This window comes from Danio aesculapii, chromosome 5, assembly GCF_903798145.1.
Source record: "Danio aesculapii chromosome 5, fDanAes4.1, whole genome shotgun sequence".
Lineage (NCBI taxonomy): Eukaryota > Metazoa > Chordata > Actinopteri > Cypriniformes > Danionidae > Danio > Danio aesculapii.
Window position 1 is genome coordinate 46,435,199 of NC_079439.1, and position 26,961 is coordinate 46,462,159.

General features: G+C 35.6%; 2 protein-coding genes across 3 annotated transcripts in view; one reads left to right on the forward strand and one right to left on the reverse strand.

Moving 5' to 3' along the window:
- Nucleotides 1-15,143, reverse strand: part of myo1ca (myosin Ic, paralog a) — a 52,730-nt gene extending 37,587 nt beyond the window's left edge. The window contains exon 1 of one of the 2 annotated variants that reach the window (XM_056458347.1): nucleotides 14,896-15,143. Coding sequence is in view for 1 of the 2 variants with exons in the window: in XM_056458346.1 (XP_056314321.1) it covers nucleotides 3,554-3,571 (18 nt within the window). In the remaining variant the exon portion in view is untranslated. Of the gene's footprint in view, nucleotides 1-3,553; nucleotides 3,890-14,895 lie in introns of those variants that run through there. The other variant, XM_056458346.1, reaches the window with a different exon arrangement.
- A 7,038-nt stretch (nucleotides 15,144-22,181) lies between these two features.
- chrm1b (cholinergic receptor, muscarinic 1b) lies at nucleotides 22,182-26,191 on the forward strand. Its single transcript, XM_056457014.1, has 2 exons — nucleotides 22,182-22,370; nucleotides 24,407-26,191. The coding sequence occupies exon 2, from the start codon at nucleotides 24,520-24,522 to the stop codon at nucleotides 25,981-25,983; it is 1,464 nt and encodes a 487-aa protein (XP_056312989.1). The 5' UTR covers nucleotides 22,182-22,370; nucleotides 24,407-24,519; the 3' UTR covers nucleotides 25,984-26,191.
- Nucleotides 26,192-26,961: the final 770 nt, after the last annotated feature.

Sequence of the window (26,961 nt, forward strand, 5' to 3'; positions counted from 1 at the left end):
ATTTAAAAACAAATAAAAAATAAAAGATTTGGCTTTAAAAGTTATGTTATGTTTCACCACTAAAGTGATTTCTCTTCAGTGAAAAGAAATTTTTTTTTTTGCATTTATAGTTGATGAAAATACAGAAAAACTTTAGTTGTTTCATAAATAAATACAGTATATTTTACTCCAGTACTGTGATCACTACTGTAAAGCTGCATGTATTCATCTGTATTAATCACCCAATACACCCAATGAATCCAGCAAGTAAGAGTAAACAAAGCAGCACTTAGATATAGACAATAACTAAGAATTCAAACTAAGGAATCAAACATTAGACTATAAACATAAGCTATAACAAGACACATGGGGCACAAAATCAGTAACCACAGACAATGATTTGACTGACAATAAGTTCCAAAAAAGCATGTTTTTAATAATAATAATAATAATAATAATAATAATAATAATAATAATAATAATAAATTTAGCGCTTTTCTGGACACTCAAAGCGCCTTACACATTTTTTGTGGAGAATCTCCTCATCCACCACCAGTGTGCAACATCCACCTGGATGACACGATGGCAGCCATATTGCATCAGACTGCACACCAAACACCAACTGATTGGTGGAGAGGAGACAGAGTGATGAAGCCAATTATGATATGGGAATGGTTAGGAGGCCATGACGGACAGAGGCCAGTGGGTAAATTTGGCCAGGATGCTGAGGTTAAACCCTGACTCTTTTTTTTTTAAAGACCACAGAGAGTCAGGACCTCGGTTGAACGTCTCATCCAAAAGAGGCACTCACTGAGCAGTATAGAGTCGCCATCAGTATACTGGGGCATTAGGACCCACACAGATTGCACATTGAGCGCCCCCTGCTGGTCACAATTTCAAGAAGCAACACAGCTATCCCATGTGGTCTCCCATCCAGGTACTAACCAGGTGCAGCCCTGCTTAGCATGTGAAAGTTGCAGGAAACTAGCTTTCGACTAGCCCTTTTTGAATGTAAAGGAAAGCTAATCTTGTTCAGCCATAGTTAATTGAACCCTTTCACACGTAAGATTTAAATACTTCAGCCGCTTGCCCTTCAGGAGTTATTTAAAAAGCATAACTTTTATATTTCTGTTGCAACACATTTGATTTATGACACACCACAGCTCTATGCACTGCTGTAGAGAGATTAAAGCTACTAGATTTACAACAAATCATTATATCAGCTTACAATAAATTACATACGTTAAAGTAAATTATAAAAATAAGTCTCTGTTTAACTGGGAGAAGAATAGAATAAATATTCTAGTTACCTAAACAGAGTATTTCTGTTGTGAATATCACACATTGCAACAGTACGTGTAAAATGATTTCTATTGCTGTCTTTCATAGATAACAGCATTCATTTTTCAAATCACATATGTTTAGTTCTGCGTGTTTTGCCTTGCGGGAGGGCAGATTTGAATTTAGCAGCTGATCAGTGATGCACTGAACGTTCTTATTAGGGCTACACAACATATCGTTTCAGCATCAATATGGCAATGTGATCGTACACAATAGTCAAATCGCGAGTATATGCAATGGTGAGTCTAGACTATAGTCAAGGGTTTTTGAGGCCTGTGACTGTCTGAGGGTTTTAAAAGCATTCAAGCATAAGAAATTGACTGAAGAAAAAATTAATGGCACACTTTACGATAAGGTTTCATTAGTTAATGTATTTACTAACTTGAACTAATTATAAACAGTGCTTTTAACATTAACATTCAAAATCATGCTTGTTAACATTAACGCACTGTGAGTTAACATGAACTAACAATAAGCAACTGTTTTCATTAACTAATGCTAATTAACATAAACAAATACTGTAAAAGATGTATTGTTTTGCACTAACTAATGCAACCTTATTGTAAAGTCTTACTAATTGTTTATAAAACGAAGGCTATGCAGTTTTATTTAACAGTTGTTCAATGACTGCATACCTGAATACCTCAGAAACCAAAAAGACGCTGTTTATTTAAGTTGTATCTTTTTCTCTACTAAATGTATCTAATTTTGTAGATATTTTAATATATTTAATGCACTCCCGTACAGAATCATCCCAATTCATCTAAAATTATATATTTTTTCCAAACAGTTATTTAACTCATCTAGTGAAATTGTATTCATATCGCAATATATAATCGCAGAATAAAAAAAAATATTGCAATGTTGGATTTTTCCAATATCATGCACTAGTTCTAATCCATCGCTATCTCACTCCAATTCAGAAAATTTAGATTTAGTGGCTAATTCATATGAATTCATTTAATCTCATTTGTATAATTTAGTACGACTTGCTTATCCTCCAAAAATGGTTGGGTTTAAAGTTGGGATTTGGGGCCACCCCTCTGTTTAAAAATCATACATTTTCAAATAACTCGTATGAATTTGAACGAATTACCCACTAAGCTGACAAAAGGTTAAATTTCCTCGTGAGATCAAGCAGTCTAATCTCACTGGTGTGATCCTTCACTCCAGGAACCAGCCTAGATTGATCACACTGCTGTTGTTCCCCTGTATTAAATCACAGTGATTTCACAAGATGTAGTCAGTTGCTAAGTGGAAGGTGGCGCACTTGTGACATGTTGATTCAGTAGATCAGGCATCCAGACACTTTTTTTGAGAGATTTGTAAAGCTGAAACTGTTTTAAAAGTATTTTTTTTAAAAATGAAAGACTTTTTGGAGAAAAGATGGATGCAGCCCTACTTTTTAGATATTTAAGACTAAAACGAGATAGAGCAAAGCATGATACACATCCGCTTTAACAATCATAAAATAAGAGCAGGAACTTAAAGCTAGAAAGCATAAGAAACAGAAGCAACAAAATTCACTTTCCAAAAAAGCCATTAGAAAATTTTACACACCAGTACTGAAGTCCCATATAACACGGTTTAAGTACAAAGGTTGACTGATAGTTGCAGATGAGAAAATGGTCTTTCGCTGCATTTTGTGTTAAATTTACACAACAAATACGATGTTGAATGACTCAAACTGTAAGGATCTGTCTCACACACTGCCTATCAAAACCCCTCAGCTGAAGTTTGATTGCTCTGTATTGTATTTCAAAAGCAGTAGCGTTGCTAACCCATTCCTACAGCTGAGAATGTGGGTACTGTATCCCTGAGGGAGGTGTAGCACAGCTTTGCTGTATAATCTGGCACTGAGCCGTTTCTCTTGGCTTTTGAGTTTATAAGTCTCTAGCTCTTCCTTATAAGGGCCGTTCTTTGCTCTGCAGTTCATATGAGTGATCTCTAGCTAGGACACTTAGATAGGCAGACTGCCCTCATAAGAAAGAGATCTGTCACCAGTGCTATGCATGACATGCTGTGCATAAATGAGTGGTAAAACAGCAACAAAACCTCTGTACTCACTCAAGCAATCAGAAGAACTTGTGTAACCCACCACGTAACCAAATACACAAGCGCGGGATGTTGGTTTTCACCTTCACAAAACTAAAACGTCACATTTTGAATGCAGAAATGCAGACGTACATGACACACCCACATAGAAAGATGTAATTAAAACAAGAAGTCTTACCCTGCGGCGGTACTTCATCCTTGTCTTTCCCTTTTCCTCTCTCTTGCTCTCTCTCTCTCTCTCTCTCTCTCTCTCTCTCTTTCTCTCTCGAGGGGAATCCCTCACTCCTGGTGTTCTTCAATAATAATCTTCAGGGTGTGTCTGACGAGTCTGTATGTGCATCTTTTCACATACACACTTCAACATTTTCTACCCGGTCATCTTTTGAAGCACACGTACATCCATATTCAAACATGCTCTACGTCCAATCCTTCAGTCCTACACACGAATACAGCTCTCCCTCTCTCTCTCTCTCTCTCTGTGTGTGTATTCGTTCTCTTCTTCTCTGTTGCTCTAGAGGTCCACACAGAGAAAAATTTGATGACAATCTCCCACACCCAAAGCCCCACCCACTGGTGATTAATCAAAGACCACTTTAAAACTTCCCAAACAAAACACTTCTTTCTTTTTTTCTTTCTTTCTTTCTTTCTCTCTTTCTGTTCTGTTATCAAGCGTTCATGTTTTACATTTAAAGTCTCTTTCAGACTCTCCCTTTTTTTCCTATCTACAGAGAATCTCTCAGAGTTTCTGTTTCCACCAGCTGCCATCCTTCTCTTTCCCTCACAGAAAAACAGCAGGGCTGAGTCATCCTACTCAAAGTAAAAAAAGAGAAAAAAGGGTTGCATGTTTTAGCTTTTGCAGACTTGTGTGATAAAGAAGCAAATAAATAGTGAAAGACAGCCAGGAATAAATGGTCTAATCTCCTGAACACTGACACTACATGTAAACATGACTGCAGGCTACTAAAATGGCCAAAACATACGTCACATGATTCAAGCTTAAAACATTTTTTCTTTCCTCTCCCTCGCTCCCTCCTTCAGTCCCTCCCTCTTTTCCCTCACAATGCACGCAGGCACATTTGTATCAAATGATCAGCAAATAGCTGTATTTGCAAAAGCCTATTTGTTTCCTTTTCTTAGCTTTTTTTTCTCTATTAAAATTACAAACAGATGATGTGAAAAAACACTAAACAATGAAGACTTTTTAAAAGCTAGTCTTTTACAATGGCTACAATACTTTGGACATGCACTGTGACATTTCAGTTTGCAGGAGTTTGGCTAGAAGTAGAGATGATTGATTGTGTTTTTAAAATGATTGTTATTTAATTTCATTACAGCGCTTCTCTCATAAGTGAGCATGGAGCAGGCTGAGAGCAGAAATATAAAACCCTAGAATAGGACAGGGGGGATTAAAAAAACCTTTTGAGTAGGGAAGAGAAATGAACGTACTTTACTCTTAACTGTTTTGTCTGTGTGCTTGCTGCAGGATGCAAAACTTGAAAGATTTCTTTAGAGAAAATCTAGCTTCTTTTTTTTCTCATGTTTTCTGATGACAGAGGAGAGTTGTTGAGTGACACTCTCTCAAGATTTAATTTGATATTTAATTTATATTACATATATATATATATATATATATATATATATATATATATATATATATATATATTTAGACAACTCTTCCATATATTGTTCTGTAAATTGTATTGAGTAGGGGCAGGGCTTTCTTCAGAAGAATTTTGAGGCTGTTGCCCTCACTTCAACAGAGGACCGGCTCTCCAAAGTAAATCCAGAAGTAAATGACAGACTTTGATTGTAGATGACCAAAACACACATACATACGTACGTACACACACACACACACACACACACACACACATACATATGTATATATATATATATATATATATATATATATATATATATATATATATATATATATATAATATATATATATATATATATATATATATATACACTCACCGGCCACTTTATTAGGTACACCTTACTAATACTGTGTTAGACCTCCTTTTGCCTTCAGAATTGCCTTAATCCTTCAGGGCACAGATTCAGCAAGGTGCTGGAAATATTCCTCAGAGATTTTGGTCCATATTGACATGATAGCATCACACAGTTGCTTCAGATTTGTCGGGTGCACATCCATGATGCAAATCTTCCGTTCCAGCACATCCCAAAGGTGCTCTATTGGATTGAGATCTCGTGACTGTGGAGGCCATTTAACTACAGTGAACTCCTTGTCACATTCAAGAAAACAGTCTGAGATGATTTGTGCTTTATGGCATGTTATCCTACTGGAAGTAGCAATACGAAGTACACTGTGGTCATGAAGGGATGGACAAAGTCAGCAGCAATACCCAGTTAGGCTGTGGCGTTGACATGATGCTCAATTGGAACTAATGGGCCCAAAAGTGTACCAAGAAAATATCCCTTACACCATTAGACCACCACCACCAGCCTGAATCAGTGATACAAGGCAGCATGGATGCATGCTTTCATGTTTTTGATGCCAAATTGACCATCCAAATGTCGCAGCAGAAATCGAGACTCATCAGACCAGGCAACGTTTTTTCCATCTTCTATTGTCCAGTTTTGGTGAGCCTGTGTGAATTGTAGCCTCAGTTTTCTATTCTTAGCAGACAGGAATGGCACCCGGTGTTGTCTTCGGCTGCTGTAGGCCATCCGCCTCAAGGTTGGACATGTTGTGTGTTCAGAGATGATCTTCTGCATACCTCGGTGTAACAAGTGGTTATTTGAGTTACTGTTGCCTTTCTATCAGCTTGAACCAGTCTGGCCATTCTCCTTTGACCTCTGGCATCAACAAGGCACAGAACTGCCACTCACTGGATATTTTCTTTTTTTGTTGGTTAGAGATGGTTAGAGAATCACCTATTCTTTTCTCTTGGCTGTATTTTTTAAAAATCTGAAGAAAATATGTCAGATTTTTTGTGCTGGATTTTGATGTCTGTCTACATTTATTTAAACCACAACTGGAAACAGTTTGCCTGTGTAGAGGAGACCTGACGTATGATGTCATTAATCACATTTATAGCTCTTGTGGAAGGCAGAGCGAGAGACGGGAAGATGAGATTTTAATCAATCCAGCGTGTCACTTATAGCACAGATGCAGTGGGCGTGCACTTTCATAATCTCCTATTCAAATTAACACCAAACTACTCATGGATACCAATGAGCTGTTCCTGCATATTGCCAGCTGAAGGGTCGGATGAATAATTCATAGCATCAGACATAGCGAACCCAGAGCAATGATGGACATGGTAACCATGGAAGCAGACAACAAACATGCATAAACACACCCACACACATCTAGTACATAATTAATCCGGTGATGAACACATGATAAAAACAAACTCATGCCAACCCCCTTCAGGCTCATGCAATACCCTCTCAAACTCACACATCAACAAACATTTTGTGTACTGTAGGTTCACCACGGTTTGTTTTTTGGCCCCTCTCAACTTCAACAATGGGTCTTTCACTTATGAGTAAACATGCACATATAAGAGAACACATGCTCAAACATCCTGTACTGACCAAGTGACACACATAAAACACACTGAAAGCATCTCTGAGCGTGGCATCTGTATGTTCACTAACTTTGTGAATAGGTTTAAGAGGGTAAAACAAAATGCTAGGTTGGGGCCTGTCAACATTTTAACTAACCACAAGACCACACAGTAGAAATGATGTAATGGAGCGCAATGTTCTGTGACTTTGAGCTGATTTTTTTCAAAGCATTACACTTTCTGGAGGATGTTTTTGCTCCTTTATTTGATAAATGACAAATATGTTGGTCCCCTTGCTATACATGCTAAAGGGATAGTGTACCTAAACTGAACAATCTGTCAATCTACTCATTTGTCCATGTTTTAATAAAACATGGACAAACACAGGCGTGGTTAGCACTGTCGCTTCACAGCAAGAAGATCACTGATTCGAGCCCTAGCTGGGTCAGTTGGAGTTTCTGTGTGGAGTTTGCATGTTCTCCCCATGTCCGCGTGGGTTTCCTCCAGGTGCTCCCCTCCACTGTTTCCCCCCCAGGCCAAACACATGCGCTATAGGTGAATTGGAGAAACTAAACTGGGTGTAGTGTATGTGTGTGAATGAGTGTGTATGGGTGTTTCCCAGTACTGGGTTGCAGCTGGAAGGGCATCTGCTGCGTAAAACATATGCTGGATAAGTTGGTGGTTTATTCCGCTGTGTGGATCCCTGATTAATAAAGGGACTAAGCTGAAGGAAACTGAATGAATGACATAAAGCCCATTTAAAGAGATAGTTCACCCAAAAATCTTTTACTCTCCCTTCACTTGTTACGCACTAGTTAACTAAAACAATGTTACATTTATTCTTGATTAGAATAGAATTCTACAAATGTTACAGCTTTGAATGCTTAATGGAGCCAATTACACTGCACCCCACCCTGTTCCAAACGTAGACTGTTATCATTTGAGATTTGGGAATATAGACATGATCCCTGATCATTTCATAGTCCCGACTGAAACAGAGACACTCTGATGCAAGGGTTGCAAAAGTGCCACATTCCATTAAAGAGCACTGAGAAACATGCTTTCTCTGACAATGAGAAAGAGCAGTATTAAAGGGTCATTACTCCACCCAAAAATGAAAATCTCCTGATAATTTACTAACCCTCAAGGCATCCTAGGTGTATATGACTTTCTCTTTCTGTTTAAATCCATCTGGTGTTATATGAATAAATTATCTTCGATCTTCTAAGCTTTAAAACAGTTATCAGCAAGTGTTACATTTCTTCAGTCTTAAAGAAGTTAAACACAACACCTACAGCCATATAAAACGTGCCTCACATTGCTCTAGGGCAGGGGTAATCAACTATATTTGTCAGAGGGCCAGGGTATTACCAGACAGTCTCCTTGGGGGCCGGACCCCCAAGAAGAAAATCAAATAAAAATCAAATATTGGCTTAACATTTTGTTAAGTTTCAAACTAGTATCAAGCATGTTGTTGAGACTTAGAAATAAAAAAACAAATGTTAAATAAGGGCATGAGGAAAAGTTATGCATTTGTTCGTTTTTTGTTTTTTTTTGGTGTTTTTTAAGCCGGTTTGAAACATATGCTTAACACCGCATAGTCTGTCTGAGTCTGTCCTCATTGAGTGTAGCCTAAATATAGACATAAATGCTGGTTATTCTGACAAGAGACTCAGTTGTTGTTATTTTTAGTTACTTTAATAGTGTGGACCACTATTTTCTTTTTGATCCTCACAATTTTGGAATCCAGTCGCGGGCAGGATTGAACATCTCAGCGGGCCGGATTCGGCCCACGGGCCGCCAGTGGATGATCAGTGCTCTAGGGAATAAATAAGGGCCTTCTGTAGCAAAACAATATTCATGTTAAATAATAATTCATGATAAGTGTGTTTATAAGAGACTGATTTCTGGCATACGAGCAAAATACACAACACCCCTGGAGCCATGTGGGGCATGTTTTACTATGGATGTATGTGTTCATGTTTTTTGAACTGAAGAAATGTATTGATGACCATTCTTAAGCTAAACTATTTTAATAAAACTCCAGAATCAACTGCAAGAAGAAAGTCACATACCCATAGGATGCCTTGAGGCCGAGGAAGGTGGCATTTGTACGAATGCATTTTTATTTTAAAGAGCCCATATTATGGGTTTTTGAAAATGCCCTTCCATGTAGTGTGTAACACAGCTCTAAGTGAAGTGAAATATCCAGCTAAGGCTTAAATCTGTAAGTGTACAGTGTTTAAAACTATTGATTCATCTATAAAAGAGTCGACTCATAGTGCTTCAAACGAGTCGCCTTGATAACGAGTCATTAGGTGTTTCGCGATGACGCAGCCACGAAACACAAGCCTCGCCAGTAGTTACGCGCGCAAACCAGGGAGATTTGAAACCTGCGGCCCCGCCCACTAACACAGAAAAAACACTAGACACACACACACAGACGCCGCCGGTCGAGTGAAGTCACGCTGTGCTCAGATGGATAATATTGACAGTCTCTACCCAAAGATGAGTTGTTAACCTGGTACAGTACACGCGGTTACTCTTTATATTCTCTTATCACATGTAAGCCACGTTAAAAACGCGACGCGTGCCGCTTTGTTTACGGATTTAACGTTAAAGGCTTTTGTGAGCTCGCGTTCCACTGCCGTTTGTCGTTGCTATGGCGATCGATCGTAAGCTAGGAGACAGGAGACTCGTGTCACGTTCCCTAGTTCTTCTGAGGAGCGTTGTGTGTGTGTGTGTGTGTGTGTGTGAGAGAGAGAGAGAGAGAGAGAGAGAGAGAGAGAGAGAGAGAGACTCGCGTCGCTTTCCCTAGTTCTTCTGAGGAGCGTTGTGTGTGTGTGTGAGAGAGAGAGAGAGAGAGACTCGCGTCGCTTTCCCTAGTTTTTCTGAGGAGCGTTGTGTGTGTGTGTGTGTGTGTGAGAGAGAGAGAGAGAGAGAGAGAGAGAGAGAGAGAGAGAGTGAGAGAGAGAGAGAGAGAGAGAGAGACTCGCGTCGCTTTCCCTAGTTCTTCTGAGGAGCGTTGTGTGTGTGTGTGAGAGAGAGAGAGAGAGACTCGCGTCGCTTCCCTAGTTTTTCTGAGGAGCGTTGTGTGTGTGTGTGTGTGTGTGTGTGAGAGAGAGAGAGAGAGAGAGAGAGAGAGAGAGAGTGAGAGAGAGAGAGAGAGAGAGAGACTCGCGTCGCTTTCCCTAGTTCTTCTGAGGAGCGTTGTGTGTGTGTGTGAGACAGGGAGAGGGAGAGAGAGAGACTCGCGTCGATCTCCCCAGTTCTTCTGAGGAGGGTTGTGTGTGTGTGTGAAAAAAGCCTTACACTATGAAGCACGTGTGCACTGTGACTACTTTTATATAGTTGATTACCAGCTGGGCATTTCACTCTGTCTCGTGCTGAAGCCTGTCACTGTCGACCAATCGCAGCAGACTGTCATCGGTCCAATCAGCGCAGATTAGCTTCGCGCTGAGGAGGGGTTTGGGAACAAATGAATCGCTGAACGATTCATATGAGAGTCGTTGGGATAATTAGGTAAAAATAAATGCAGATTATAAGACCATCAAAGTGTTTTATGACCTTGCATGCATATTAGACTGTTGTTGGAGACCCTTACAACCTAAATATGACCCTATTTCATGTATAATATGGGCTCTTTAAAATGGCGTTTTAGAATGAAAACACTTCCTGGTTAGGGAGCTACGTTTCACGCACAAGTACGAAAAATAGCACACGCATCAAACATGACAATACCTTGAGCAAGTCTTGAGCAAAATCCGAAACTGAACAGGAAGTCAGATATTTGTAACTTCCTTTACAAAAAAAAGTGCCGTTTTTGCCATTTCCAGGAGTTGTACTTTAACAAACTCCTCCTAGGGATTTTATCAGATCAACACCAAAATTGGGTATTGTCATCTAAAGGCCTTGGCAATGTTAAATTGCCAATTTGAACTAAACCTTTAATACTACATCCACTATGCTCTTATGCAAGGGTTCCCAAAGTTTTTAGCACAACCCCCAAAATAACAATGTCAGTGACTCACCACTATCCTCTGGTTTTAAATATACAAACACTGTACATTGCACACACTAATTGTTTTCTCATAGTAATCAGTTCCTTTGTTTAATTTCAACATTAACCTGAGATGGATGGCCACATTGTTTAGAGCACACACTGTGAACGAGTTTTGTAAATTACACAGTATTTAACTATAATATGAACTGTATTTTACTGTAGGACAGTTATGCTGTATGTTTCTGTATTTTGAAGTTGCACTGTGAAAATTACTGTATATTTTACAGTAAAGATATACATAAAATTCTTGAATAAAGTTGAAGTTGATAGAGCTCTGCTTTTGTTGTTAGGCAAACAGCTGCTCTGGAGTTGTCACCAATTTAGCACTTGTGAACAATTGCTCAACAATTGTGCAATTCCTTGCATCACATTAAGAAGATTTCAAACAGTCAGAATTAATCCTGTTTTATTTTTCACTTGGGGAAACATACAAGATGAGAAATCCCTTTCAGAGATGCTTTCAGCAGTTAATGGGATAAAAGTCATAAAACATCTGGTAAATGGCACACACAACTGCCATACCTACCATTTCCATTGTCCCCATTCGCCAAGCTATCGAGTAATTTAAAAATAAATCAAAGCTGATGTTAAATGAAACATCGTTAGCTCTGATGGAAATAGATACGAGACAGAAACCAGACAAAGACAAAGACACATATGTGTAATGTAATCACTGAAGCTTAGTTTGGGCTGCAAAAACATGATAACGCAACAGAGGTCAACCTTTGAAACTCACTGAGATCTAACATTGTTATTACAGACATTTAGTTACCTTTAATTACCTGATGCCATGCATGGCAGTTCAATATAAAAAAAGACTACTTTCTTGTAATTCTCAACCAGTGTTTTGCAATGAAAATAACATTTTATATTTGTATTTTTATTTTACTGATTTATTGATAGTTTTATTGGAAATACATTGTCTGATTCCTTGTTGGTAAAACTTATATCAAAAATGTTTGAAACACGGTGTTATATAATATTAAAACATAAATTAATAATTGGAATATCAATCCCTAAACAATGTTACAAATGCCTTTAATGAATAGATACTAATCAAAATGCACTCCATTTACTGACTCAAGTATTTTGAACACTTTATGAGTTTTCCTTTGAGTTTAACACAAAAGAAGATATTTTGAAGAATGTTGTAAACCAGTAACCATTGACTTCCATAGTATTAAAAAGTCACACTTTTTATTAGGTGGCCTTAACTACTATGTACTTGCCTCAAAAAATAAATACAGTGTACTTACTGTGTTCAAAATGTATTGCAGAACACTTCTGCAAGGTTAAAGGACGGTCAACAGTGTAATTATAAAATTTAATTACAGAAATTATTTTCAGATGTGATTACATGTAGGTATTAAAACAATCATATGCACAATGTAAAAACATGCATTTACACAATAATTACATTGTAACATTTTTTTCCTTTTTGTGTTTAAAAGGAAAAAAAATAAATTAAACACGGGTGCGTTTCCGAAAACAATCGTTGACCAACTAAGGTCACAAGTTCCGTCATTACAAACATTTCCCAAATCCATCGTTCCAACGAACATTCGCAAACTATGTCGCAAACTTAATAGCTTGCAACTACACTTCTGAAGCTGTAGTTAGAAACATAGTTCCTGGCTGTGTTCTATTCCCAGTTTCCCCCCCTTTGCCCTATTCGTTTAGAACATTCTAACATTTAAATTAGGAATGATTAGAAAAACACTAAAGTCATTACTCTTAGTTATAATTTGCTTTAAAGTATTTTTACAGTTCAGTTTCAGTGAACTTCATGTTTACAATTGCGCTCCTTTCGCAGTGCACTTTGAAATCATTGATGTCATTTTGAACACAGCCGTGGCTCATGACGAAAGCTATATGTGAATTGGGTAAGCTAAATTGTTCATAATGTATGAAAGTTTCCCAGTGATGGGTTGCAGTTGGAAGGGCATCCGCTGCGTAAAACATATGCTGGATAAGTTGGTGGTTCATTCCACTGTGGCAACCCCAGATTAATAAAGGGACTAAGCCAAAAAGAAAATGAATGAAATTATTATTAATAATAATATTAATCATCATCATCATCATCATCATCATTTATATTATTCATATTATTAAAGTTTTTTTTTCATTTGCTAATAAATAACAAATATTCAATTAAATTTCTTAATAAATAGCCTTATTATTTATTTATTTGTTTATTTATATGATTTATTTATATGATATTACAATACGTGTTGGCTTTTGTAAGTGGTTTTATGTTTTAGAATATAAAATATGTAATGTTCTCAATAATTTTTGTAAAGGAAACATAGGCCCTATATGTGCCATTTACATATGTTTCAATTAACATGAAAACGAGTGCCAAAAATTATTTTTATTTTTAATTTTTTTAAACCAAAACTAATATTGCTTTCCTTTTTTTTTTTTTTTAAATGTGTGTGCATGTAAAACAATATAATTTGCACATATAAATTATGGGGTTCTTCCCTGAAGAAGTTGTCATCACCCCAGTTAGAGCATCATGGGCGTTTTACATCATAACTAACATGGTTCAAACAATAGATCTGCAACAGAGAAACTTCGGTTTTGGGAAACACTCGTCACTACATCATTCTTTTCCCAAACGATGCATCGTACTGTGATAGTTCAGTTGCGAGTTACGTTGTTGTTTGGGAAATGCATCCCAGGTTTGTGACAAATGAGGGGTGACTAAAATACTATTTTTGAGTGAACTTTCCCCTCAAGTTATGAAATACAAATATAGTACAAATATAACTGATATTCTTTTTTTTTAGCATAGCCTCGTTAACAATAACAGAATAATTCAGGCCCGTAGCCAGCCTTGAAAGGAGTGGTTCTTTTTTCTCAGAGTGCAACTTTTTGCAGTTATTCTCCTCAACTTCTATTAAATTATGAGGTTCAAATACTGCATTTTAGTAACATTTTAAGCACTACTCTTTGCTGCATTAGCTTGTCGAATGGTGATCATAACCGCACTTTTTAAAGCAACAAAAATATTTCCAACAATTTTGTCAAAGTGCTTATCATACTATTTTACCACAAAGTGTTTATTCAGAAAGGTGGGTTTAAACTAAGTTATTACAATTTTACAAATAATGTTATGAGATAAGAATTTTTACATTTAAAATTTTAAATAAAGTTGTATAAAAAATGCTTATTTTTAAAATCCAAATTCATTATCATGCATCATTAAAAAAAATGAAACCTGTTCAAACTTATTAAAAACCAACAAAAAAATATATTAAAACTGTAGCTTGTATAGGTAAATAACCAACACAATCTCACGGCAATTCGTAACTTTTAGATTTAATTAGTACGATTTAGTACGATTTGCTCATCTCCCAATGACGGTTGGGTTTAGGGGTGGGGTTAGGTGCCACGCCTCCTTTTTAAAATCGTACAATTTCGTACTACTGAACTCGTACGCAACACGTAAAAAACTTAATTTTTCTCGTGAGTTCAGGCTGAAATAACACACTGACCAGCCCATTTGCTCAGTCAGAATTAAATTTGAATAATTAAACCTTTAATTTGTCTTAAAGCATTCTTCTACGAGTTATTTTCACAATTTATGATGACATACTGTCAAAAAAGGGGCAAATTAGTTTATATAGGGCCAAATTTGGACTTTGTCAGTTGGGGGGGGGGGGGGGGGGGGGTCTTTCGAACCACCCTGGCTATGGGCCTAATAAATGTACATTTTTTCGTTGTGAGGAAATAAATCGTTGAGTAATTTATACCTCAAAAAGGTTTAGAGGTTGCATTAAACTAATTCAGTTGATATCCCAAAATACGCCCAAAACGGCAACAGATGGATTAAATGAAGGAAGCATGCAAAACATAAGTATCAACGATGAGCTGGAAAGAATGCAAGACGCCTTTAAGAGTCATTTGTCTTACCTGTAAGTTTTCTGATCCGGTTTCAAAGGCACAACAGGCTCCAGTCCAGCTAAAGGTCAGGCTGTCGCTGTGCAGAGGCGCGCGCTCCGCTTCACTGATGCTTCACGGGCATCGCATGTCATTCCAGCACACACACACACGCACAGGTGTAGAGAGCAGAGCCCACCTGTGGCGCGAGCACACCACTCACTGAACACAAGAAGGAGAAAACACAACGAGCAGAAACAAATGACTCTAGTAATGAGCAATTGAAAAACACGAGTAGTATGATTGCTGTGGGCGGGTGCGTTGTGGAGTTCCTGTGCCGCAGATGAGCGCTTAAAACAATGGGAAAATGCCGAGGGTCGCACACACCGCAACTTTTAACTGCTTTTTCAGATGCTTTCCTATTTTCTGTCCAGCCCCTGTGGCGCCCACAATATCCCAAGGAATCAAACGTTTTCTTTAAGTTAAGAATGCAATAGTTTACAGTCATTTACACATTAAAAATATTTCTAATACTACTGTACAGGCCTATAACAAAGTCTTTCTGAGTGCAAAACTATCATCAATAGCCTTTTAGGATGTAAAGTAGTGCGAGGAGCAACGGTGTGGCGCCCTCTGCGGTCTGTGACTGAATTATGCAGAATAACGTTTCAATGTAGACTATACAAACTTCAGAACAGACACAGAGAGATTCAATTCAAACCAACACCGAGCTTTTATGCACTATTAAGCATATTAAGCGTTCTAAAAAAGCAAAAAATAAAGGTATTGTGTCAAAATCTTTCTTGTAATGTTGTATATTTTAGTAGCATGTTGCAGCCAACCCACATTTGAAATGTGGTTATTTGTTAGTTTATTTGAAATCTGGCCACCATTGTAAATGTTATTATTTTGTTCCTAACTTGTTGTTGTAGACATTTTTAACTAAGAAAAAGAGAAAATCACTTTTAAATGTGTCCATTTCCAATAAATGCATATTGACAAAAAACAAATATCAGGTTTTAATTTATTTACAGTATAAAATTTACTAAATCTTTTCATCATGGAACCCGAAATTATGATCATTTGCATAAAATCCATAATTTTGGCTCTTCTCAAAAATGTACCTGTTGTACAAGAAATGTACAAGGTTTTGTGGTCCAGGCCAGGGTCACATATGGAGACCGGGGGCAGATGTAACAGTCCCAATCTCTACAACCAGGAACAAGTTACAAATCAGCAGATTCACTTCACAGATGTTCATATTAGTCCTAATATTTTTAATCAGAAATTTTTTAGGGACACCAAAAATTGTGTTCAGTGTTTGACCTGTCCTCTGTGGCCTCATGAAGCCCGCACACATGCAAATAGTGTTCAGTTGTTGAAGCTGATGCACATTTGTACATTTTATTCAGCTTTGTAATATAGAGAAACACACCAATTATACTTATAGTTCAGTGTTGTATTTATTTATATGAAATAAAACCATTTTTAGTCATGATTCTTAATTCATAATGTTATATTTCAACCCAGTGAAAATCATAGTGTTGCATCTCATCCCAGAGTGTTACAACTAACCCTGACTAAGGGGTAAATTGTAATATTTCACTCCTCCTGTTTGAAACTAAATTGAGAATATTCTGTTTGTGCTGCAAAGATAACATTATAATCTTATACGATAAATAAATCTAATCAAAATGTGAACACACTGGCTTAAAAGATCTTAATGATATAGGGAGAAATGTAAAAAAAAAAATGTTACAACTGTCCCCGGTCTCCCCTATAATCACACTGACTAGACTGAGAAACTTCAAAATGTATTGTGATTTTTACCCTGTAAAATAGAATCAAAGAAAGCTTCTTTAATGTCATTGATGGTCCACGAAGAACCTTTTCATTTACGAATAGTTCATTATAGTGAAAATGTTTCAGAAAAATTCTCTTCATATGAAGAAAACATTTCTTTGAAGAACTTTCAACTAAAAGCTCCTTTGGGGAACAAAAAAAGGTTCTATGGCATCATTGCGTGAACATGTTTTTGGTTCTTTCAGGCACATTTTGTTATTAAAAGAGTTCTTAGCCCCACAATAGGCATTTAGCAAGTGACAACCTATTAAAACCTAAAGAAAACACCGTAAAGCTTTTACCTAAGGGTTTGCGTGACCAGCTTCTCAACTGTCGAGCCTCTTTTACGAGACAAAACACAGACATCCGAAGCATACGTTTATTTACAACATTTCTCACCTCTTTCCCTTTTGCTCTTCCTTGTAATGTTCGTCTTTCACACTTCATTCTCACTCAGCAGCAGAACCTTTTTTCTGGAAGACCAATGGAGTATTATTAGACTTCACTGGAAATGTATAAAATATGATTTGTTGAACAATAAACATAACTTTAATTATAGAAGAGTGAGGTAAGATAACCTGAGGAGGAAAAGCAAGGGTGCCCTTGCCAAAATCTGCTTTTTCTTTTGATAGGAAATGATGCATGACTCTCCACTAACACGTTGCAGTAAAAATCTGCCAAAGCCAGGAAACTGCAAGGAGGGGGGAAAAATTCATACTTCCCTTCATTCTTGGCTGAAATGGTGAATAGATTCACATGGACATAGAATCATTATATATATGATTATATATATAACTAGATGTCTGAAATTTTTGGTAATATCTTTACATTTTTATTAAATGAAGAATATTAAGTGAGTTTTAGACAACAGTTTACTTGTTTAATTATTTAAAATAACTTTAGGTTTATGGTCCATTAGTTAAAGTTAGTTTATCTTTTATGTAAATACAATCTTGCACGGCATTTAATAATCATAGTTCAATATTTTCCATAATTAGAATACAAAGTTGTGCTTGTTAACAGCAGTTAAAACCCAGCATTAATGAGAATTAACTATGAACACCTTTATTTTCATTAATGCTAGAGCTATTTTGCGGGCACCTGACAAGCCTATTTTATTATATTTTAAAAAGCAGTTTTACTTTTATTTTAGCAGTCAGTCTCAAGTGTCATAAATCATTTCAAACCAGAAGCTTCTATTTGTATCATTTAAAAGTCCAATCTAAAATATAATTTAGTGTAAAAAAACATGTAAACAGAATTTTAAGAAAAATTATTTAAAAAGTGGCATTTCTAAATATCACAAACAAAATCTCATGAAGTTTTTTTTCTTTAGAAATAAATTATATGATTTTATTACTTCCAAACTAAATTGACCACATCCTACATTCCCTTAGCAAATTACAGCATTTTATTTCAATATTATTCTAGAAGTTTTTCAGTGAAAAACTGGTACATTCTATTCTACTGGCAATGTAGATGCCCAAGATGCTTGCGTTTTTAGTTTTCTCTAACTTATTTTAGCTGTCAGCATCAAGTGTCATATATCATTTAAACAGGAGAAGCTAAAGTTTCAATCTTTATCCTTAAAAAAAAATCTATTTTAAATTTTTATGACAAAATTCTGTAATTAAAATTTTTTAAAGAAAAACTACAAAAAGTAGCATTTTTCACAGCTTGAAGAAAATGTCTTGAAGTTTGCTTTGGTTTTTTGGAAAGTTATGCTAGGATGTTTTATACATCCAACATGCATTTTGTCTATATCCAACATTCCCTAAGCAAGTTTTAGCGATTTTTAAAAATATTATTCTAAGGCGTTTTCTAGTGGGAAAAACTAGTGCATTTTATTTACTGATAACGTAGGTGCCTAAAGTTCTGGGAATGAACTAAACAGAAAGATTGATACAAAATAACAGAACACTGAAGCAAATTTGACTTTCCAAATAATATATTTTCAGAATATTATTTCAAATATATTTTCATAATATATATTTCCAAATGAACATGGTGCAAATCCTTAGTAAAAACTTTAGACATAAATATTTACTATACTATAAATATTTACATAACTAAACTAATTCAATATGGGCCATCCTTAGGTTTTATGTACCAGCAGGGATATGGTGTTGGCCCTGTTGCTCCTCAGCTCTTCTTCAGCCTTAGTAAATCTGCTGACTGTGGGCACTGGATTCATCTCATCTTCTTGGCTAAACTATAAAAGTAAATATTGTGATTATGCATGTGAATGATAAAGTATAAATTACCACTGTAGTTTTTCCCCTCATTGGAGAAAAAAAAAACATGCACAAGGGAGTATTACACACATAGGCATGAAGCAGGAGAACAGTTATGTTCAGGAAACACAGTTTATTATTATTTATTATTAATAGTAGTAATAATAGTAGATAAATATATAATAATTATAAATATATAAATAATGTAATAGTAATAAATGTAGTGTTCATTGTTTATTCATGTTAAATACACTAACTAATGCACTATTTTGAAGTGTAGGTCATTATTGGTAAAATTATATATTTATTACTATGAGTAAAATTAAAAATAGTAATACTTTACTTGACTCCTTTATTTATTTACAGCAGATGGCCCAGTGTTAGAAATGCTTCCATAGTATGATTAGAATATATTTGGCTATATTAGATTTCTTTATCATGTTTTCCTGTGGTCTTAGTCAACAAATTAAACACTGCAAGTCTTACCTCACCCTACTCTAATCAATAAATGAGCTGTTCATGTCTGATTATTCTGTTACAGCAGCACTCCAAATGTGACTGTGAGGCATTTTGTTTATATAATGAGTCTATAAAAGCAAACACACATACACATATTAATATAAAGTCAAACGGTTAATCAGGGTGTCACATTAAATGATAACGGAGGAAATTAAAATTTGGGAAAGCAGAAAACTGTGAACAGCAAATTTGCTTTACATGAAACAAGCAGATACACTGTTTGCTAAGTCTACAATGACCAGGGCTAATGTACTGCTTTCTTCTCACCTTTATTATCAGTTTACGTCACGATTATAACCATGAGCACACATTTTTATGAGAAACTCTCAACACAAAATGTCACACACTATAAACATAATGCTATATACTGCTTACAGCTGAGAAAATCTATCGGAATTAAACTGTTCTAAATTGTAGAGATTTTAAATCTATTGTTTTATGCTCAGCATAAATGAGTACACCCTAATGAATGAAAAAATGAATATTTTCATCAATTTCTTAGTAAATGGGTAATGTATTTAATGCATTTGAACAAAACAGGTTTATTAAACAGATATATTTATTAAAATAATATTTTAGGCACAGAACATCTTTAGATATGGAAAGAGAATACATTTAAATTCATGCAAAATATTGCTAAAAATTTAATTAAACGAAATTGTATATATTTTTGTTTTTCTTTATTTTTGCAGTTTTTGAAAATGTTTAATGAAAATCCCTAGCATATAAATTTAGGCTACTAATTTTTGAACTGTTATTGTAAGTTATTTTGTTAGATTAACTCCAGATTTGGCTTCAGTGCTGACTAAACTAATGTATATGCACAAATATAATATTGTAAAGCATCCTATAGAAAATATTAATTTAAAAGAGAGATTTGTCTGGGGTGTACTTATGTTTCAAGCACTGTATACCTCTAAATGCAAACCTTGCAGTGTACATCCATCAAAAGAACATTTCACTTTTATTTTTGTAAACAGACTCATTTTACAACTCCCCTAAAGATAAACAGTTCAGTTTTACCTTTTTTTTAATCCATTCAGGCAATATCCGGGTCTGGCGGGAGTATTTTTGCATGAATCATTGAATCATGGAGGAATAGCTGAATAATTAAAGTAAGAAAATGAACACACTTTTAACCCTTTGATGCATACGATAACACCGATGTGATCAGTAAATTGATTTCAATAATAGGCTTTTATTTTATTTTCAATTTTCTAATGTTTGTTACGTATTCTATCATTTGAAGCTAATCTCATCCCTATATTTGTAATGGTTGTTGGGGCCTTATCCCGTATTTTTATATACCCATGTTGGCAGATATGGTTTAATGACTTGCTTTTCGTACACACAAAGCCTACTCTAACACGCAGTAAGCAGATCTAATTTCTCATTTAAATATGTAAATCCAAATCATATATTCAAAATACAAGTTAATGTTAAGATTTCAAAGATAAACAAGTCATATGTACATGCAACATCTATTTCAAAACGTATCAAAAAGAGTTTAAATATGAATATAATGACATAAAGCCTATATTTATGAGGTCTAAGCAACATTTCCAAGTTTTAATGAATAGGCTACTATATGGTAATACTTTACATTTAAGTACAGCAGTTTTCTTTTGACTGTTTATGAACAGTGCTGTTTTTAATACATTTTTAAAAGCACGTTATAATTAAAAAAAAATGTTTTTACTTGTAAGCACAGTGCAGTGTTAATGTTCAAACTGTTTAGAATGTTTAAAGTGTCTGACAATACTAAATATTCTGAATAATAGGAATTAATCTGCCTTGTTTTAGAACTGTGCAGAGCTGTAGCTGCTTAATTACGCCTACTACACTACTGTATTTTAATACTGGTCATTATGGTGGTAGGAGAGACAAAATTTTTTCTGAGGTGGTAATTGGTGAAAAAAGTTTGAGAACCACTGTTCTATACAAAAATAAATAAAGGAACTTGAACTGCCATACCATAGCTGCAGCAGGCGCATTGACATTATGGGGACTAACTGGGGAATATTTTCAGATGCTGCATTATATTATTGAGTCTGCTGCAACCACAGTATGGCTGTTCAAGTTCCTTGTTTATTACGCCTAATGAGAGAATAATTCCTAGCCACACTGACCTAGAAAATAGCAACTTTTACACAATGTAGCTACAGAAGAGTCCAGCTTTATACAGAAAAAAAATGATCAAAACTGTTTTTTTATATTTTAATGCAAGATGCTAATGATCTAATCCAGTTCAATAATTTATGCTAAGCTAAAATAAGCTAAGCTAATAGTGCCAGAACTGGAGATAAACTGAATGGATTCAAAAATGATAAAACTCAACTCTAAAAACTTCCCAAAAAGTGTCGTGTTCCTTTAAACCCAAGGATAAAACCAAGGTCATTTGTACATGAAGTATCATTTATAAATAGAGAGAGAGAGAAAATAGTGAGCTTCACAATTGTTGTAACACACCATATTCTTGTTTATAAATGAGCGTGAACCCTCTCATCATGCATCCAGAGCTCATTCGAGGTAAACACCAAAAAAGGCGTCTGCACTTCATCAGCGCTGCTTTGAGTATGAACAGTTGGCAGCCTCTCATTCAGTATTTACACGTATTATGACAGTCACGTATTTCCGCTGCTGGAGCTCAGGTCCCACAGCAAGAGGAGGACACATTGCCACCTTCAGCCAGATGAGGTGGTTGAAGCAGCGATAGATTTTTTTTAATTATTACTTACATCTTATAGATATCTTAGAACTGTGGCTTTTATGATTGGTCATTGTTTTCATTAGATTGCAAATGGCATCATATATTAATGCCTCTTCATCCTACAGTGGACATCTTGAGAAAACAGATGAACCTTATGATCTCTGAACAATCTAAACACACTTTTAACAGCTTTTTACAAAAAGGTAAGTGTAAATTTAATATATTTTTTCAATTACTATATGAAAGTTTGCTATACTTGCATCCACTGGAAAGCTAGTGGAAGTCCATCTAACTTAGTCTACAATATGGGATGCTGAGAATCCTAAAAGAAACGGATAGGAAATGTACACTTTCTGTAATGTGTATTCTGTAAGTTCAGTTTTAAGCTGTAATTTATATAGCCAGCCAAATCAATCACTATCAAACAGCCTGAACCTTTTGAAGGCATAATAAACATTTTATAAACAGTCAATGACAGCTAATTAATTACTGTACTTTTGATTTAAGAGACCAAACAACAATCCGTCTCTGCATAGTGTCATGAACATGAACATGGCTATTTAAAACAACTCTCTAGACAAAAAAATAAAAATAACTCTCAAACTAGACCACAATCTTTTGTACAATATATCTAAACTAGAACTATCTTCTTTTGTTATTAAATTCAGACTTAATAATAATAATAATTCAGATATAATAATACTATATTAATAATATATAATAATATAATAAACTAGGGATATAATATATGCTGCATACATAATGCTCTTACATTCTCATTTAAACAGATACTTCACACAAAACTGAAAAATCTGTCATAATTTAATAACCCTTGTTTCAAACCTTTAGGAGTTTCTTAAATCTGTTGAACACAAAAGGTCAAGCTGTTCTGAAGATACTGGAAAATGGTAACCATTGAGTTCCATTTGACTGGCTTTTTCCTACCATGAAAGTCAATGTTTTCCGGTTTATAGCTTTTCTTCAAAATATCATCTTCTGGAGAAATAAAAAAAGACCGTTTTCAACCTTTGTTAGTTCATGTTAACTCCATTTTTGTTAACAAGCAAATATTTCAATTTTAATTAGGTCTTATTAAATGTTTAGCATGTGAGTATCTCTACAGACTGTTAATCTACTTATTTATTTATTACATATTTATTGCCACATCAGCAACTTATGGCTATTTCGTGGCCAAATGGATATAAATTAAAATATTACATGATAAAAACAAATTCGTATTATATAAAAAAATTAATAAATAAAAAATCATTTATTTTCGGGTTAATTTCATATAATTTGTTGTCTGTTAATCTACATTTTAGGGCCTTTCAATTGCAAAGCAAATACCTGAGAATTAATGTTTCTAACATTTGGTTATCAAGGTACATGTGTATTCTGTACAGGCTTTTTATCATTTTTTATTATAATTTTTTTCTCTATCTCTTTTTGGATAAATGTAATTTCATTTTGTTTAGAGCAGAGATGCCCAAAATAGGGCCCGTGTGTCAAAGTTGACCCATTGTAACCTTTTATTCGGCCCACCATCCAATCTGAGAATGATAGAGTGGGTTGGGCATCGTCATTTCTAATTTGACATAACCTTTTTTTGTTTGTTTGTTTGTTTGTTTAAAAAAACTACAAAAAAGCAAATTATAATTAAACATTTCAATCAAATGTAAATGAATCTGAGTTTTTTTAAATGAAAATACCGTCACTCTAGTAGACAACTATGCAGAAGACATCAGCGAGCAAATCAAAGCAAAAACTAGTGCAACTCCATTCTGTTATAAATGAAATGGTTTTGTTTTTACTGTAATAAGTTGATTATAAAATGTAAAAAAATTATACTGTATAAGTTAATATAAAGCAATTTTTTTAATTTTTAAATATTATTGAATTAATTATATTACACACAGCAACTATATTTACCTTCAGCCCATATTCGTAATAAAGTTAGGTTTTTAGCCCTTCATAAGAAACAGTTTGGCTACCCCTGGTTTAGAGGGTATAGGGGTGGGAATAATATTTGTTTAAATTTCCCTGTAAAATTATTTGTTATTTCTGCAAAAGTTTAATAAATAGATTAAAAAATGATTACTAAATGTTGTATTTTGATTTAAAAAATGCTGTTTAATCTTTTATTTTAGTAAATACAATACCCAAAGAAACCGTATTGTAAAGTGTGACCAAACAATTTAATAAAATTTACTGTTATTCTTGTTTTCTTACCTGATAACAGATTTCCAGTGCGCCCCCGGTGTCCACAGAGAGTAATGCAGGAGACACTTTCTGCTTCTCCTGAAGAATGCATTTGGCTCTTCATGAATCTAATGTTGTGTGTCCTCTGGGAACATGAACACCAATTGTACTTCGCAGACAACAAACCTCACCATGGACCCTCTGGGGGGACATCAGGAATGGGAGGTGGTTCTGATCGTGCTAGTGACAGGACCCCTTTCTCTCATCACCATCCTGGGCAACTCTCTGGTGGTCATATCCATCAGAGTCAACAGTCAGCTCCGAACCATTAGTAACTACTATCTTCTGAGTCTGGCGGTGGCAGACTTAATCTTGGGTACGGTGTCAATGAACTTATATACTGCATATGTAATCTTGGGCCGCTGGACGTTAGGACCTCTGGCTTGTGATCTGTGGTTGACACTTGACTATGTAGTAAGCAACGCCTCTGTAATGAACCTGCTTGTTATAAGCTTTGACCGATACTTTTCTGTTACACGACCGCTGACTTATCGAACGAAGCGAACTCCAAAGACGGCGGCTGTCTTGATTGCTCTGGCATGGGTGATATCTTTTATATTATGGGGGCCTGCGATCTTATTTTGGCCTCATGTAGTGGGACGACCATCTGGAGCTGAAGCTTATGCCTGTTCCATCCCATTTCTTAAGGTACCTCCTATAACATATGGCACGGCGATCGCTGCTTTCTATCTACCCGTCAGCATCATGATCACTCTCTACTGGCGAATTTATTGGGAGATTGAAAACCGGGCAAAAGGGCTCGCTGGTTTTGTTGGGTCTGTGAAAAACGCTACAGAAATTCTGGAAGGGTTGGACAAACAATCAATGCACCAAACCAGTAGTAAGAGCACCTTAAGTCTCTCAAGGGAAGGAATATCCAAAAAGGGACAAGGCAAGTCAGTTGGGTGCTTCAATTGGATTTCGAGAAACAAAAAAGCAGCTCACGAGAGTTACAAGGAACCTTACAGCAGCAGTAGCTGGAACACTGAAGATGTGGATGACAGTGTCTTGTCTTCATCCACAGATGATGAACATGAGCAAAACAACAAGACAAAAGCACCTTCATCTGGTCTTTCTGCGATTAAGTTGAAGGATCTACACGCAAGATCAGAGGATACAAAGAGTGCGCAAGAACAGAACTCTCCTGCAGAGCGTCCCACCAGACAGTGCCATTTAAAAACCAAAAAGTCTGATCATAGCATTCGCCAACAGCTCAGAGCTAAACATCGTATCATTTTGATCATTAAAGAAAAGAAAGCAGCCCGGACGCTAAGTGCCATCTTGTTGGCATTCATCCTCACATGGACGCCCTACAACATCATGGTTTTGGCTTCCATTTCATACTGTGTTCCTGAAAAGCTCTGGCAGCTGGGATACTGGCTCTGCTACGTGAACAGTACGGTGAACCCAATGTGCTACGCCCTCTGCAACGAATCTTTCAGGGTCACATTCAAGTCTCTGCTACTTTGTCGAGGTGGAGATAAAAGAAAGTGGGACACAAACAGCTGGAATCGCCATGCCTTTGTGAGGCAGAATAAGCCTGGTAGAACAGTGTAATCACTTGGCATTCTACAATCCTGTTCCTAGAGAGCTGGGTTCCTGCAAAGGAACAGCTTTGACAGTGTTAAATTGTAACTGAAGGTCTTTGGTAGGGTGGCACAATACTGGGAAAGTATGTTATATTGCTGTTGAGTATTGCCAAAATCTTGCAGTATAACATTTCTCTAGAGAGGAATGTTACTTATTTTTCAATCATCATACTAAAATAAACAGGTAATGTCTATTTTTTCTGTTCTTATTAAATCTAATTTAGGCTAAAAATCTCATTGCTTGCCATTAGTATTTATTTTCAGCTCTACAGTAGGTTCACCTTTGAGCCGCTGTAGCCAATAGCAGATTACTATGGAGAAGTTTATAAAGATAGAAAAGCCTCATCTGACTTGGATAAACAATGATTTTCCTTATATTCTGTTAACTCCACATGGGACTAACAGGGATTCTGCAGGTTTCAAGTCAAATTTAAGACTTTTTAGGACATTTTCAAGACTGCTATAAATAAAATTTCAGACTTATACAGGGCTAAACAAAAAGGGTTACTTGCCTCATCCAAAAAAAAAATTAATTAGATATTTCTTTGCTAAACAATGCGTCAAAACAAGCAAACCCTAGTTCCCTAGTACATGACATTTTTAACTTTTCTTCTTCAAAAAAAGAAAAAGATTAGTATAGACAGTTTTTTGAGATGGATTTTTTGGTGATTGGAGACATGGACAGATGTAAATTAAAACTTGTTTAAAAGGATTTAAGACCTACAAGACAATATTTCAGTGAATTTAAGACTTTAAGGCCTAAAATGTAGTTTTTGAAATTTATGACATTTTAAGACCCCGCGAAAACCCTGGACTTAATTTTTACATCTATATTTGTGTGAATAAATTTGCATGTGCCTCTGACTTTAATACACTTTCATTGTGCGAAACCGCTTGGTTTTGAATCATACCAGATATAAGGAAGTTACTTTAGTCCTGTGTCTAT

Bases quoted from the DNA above. Each gene is read 5' to 3' on its own strand.
- chrm1b (XM_056457014.1), top strand. From the start codon at position 24,520: ATGAACACCAATTGTACTTCGCAGACAACAAACCTCACCATGGACCCT.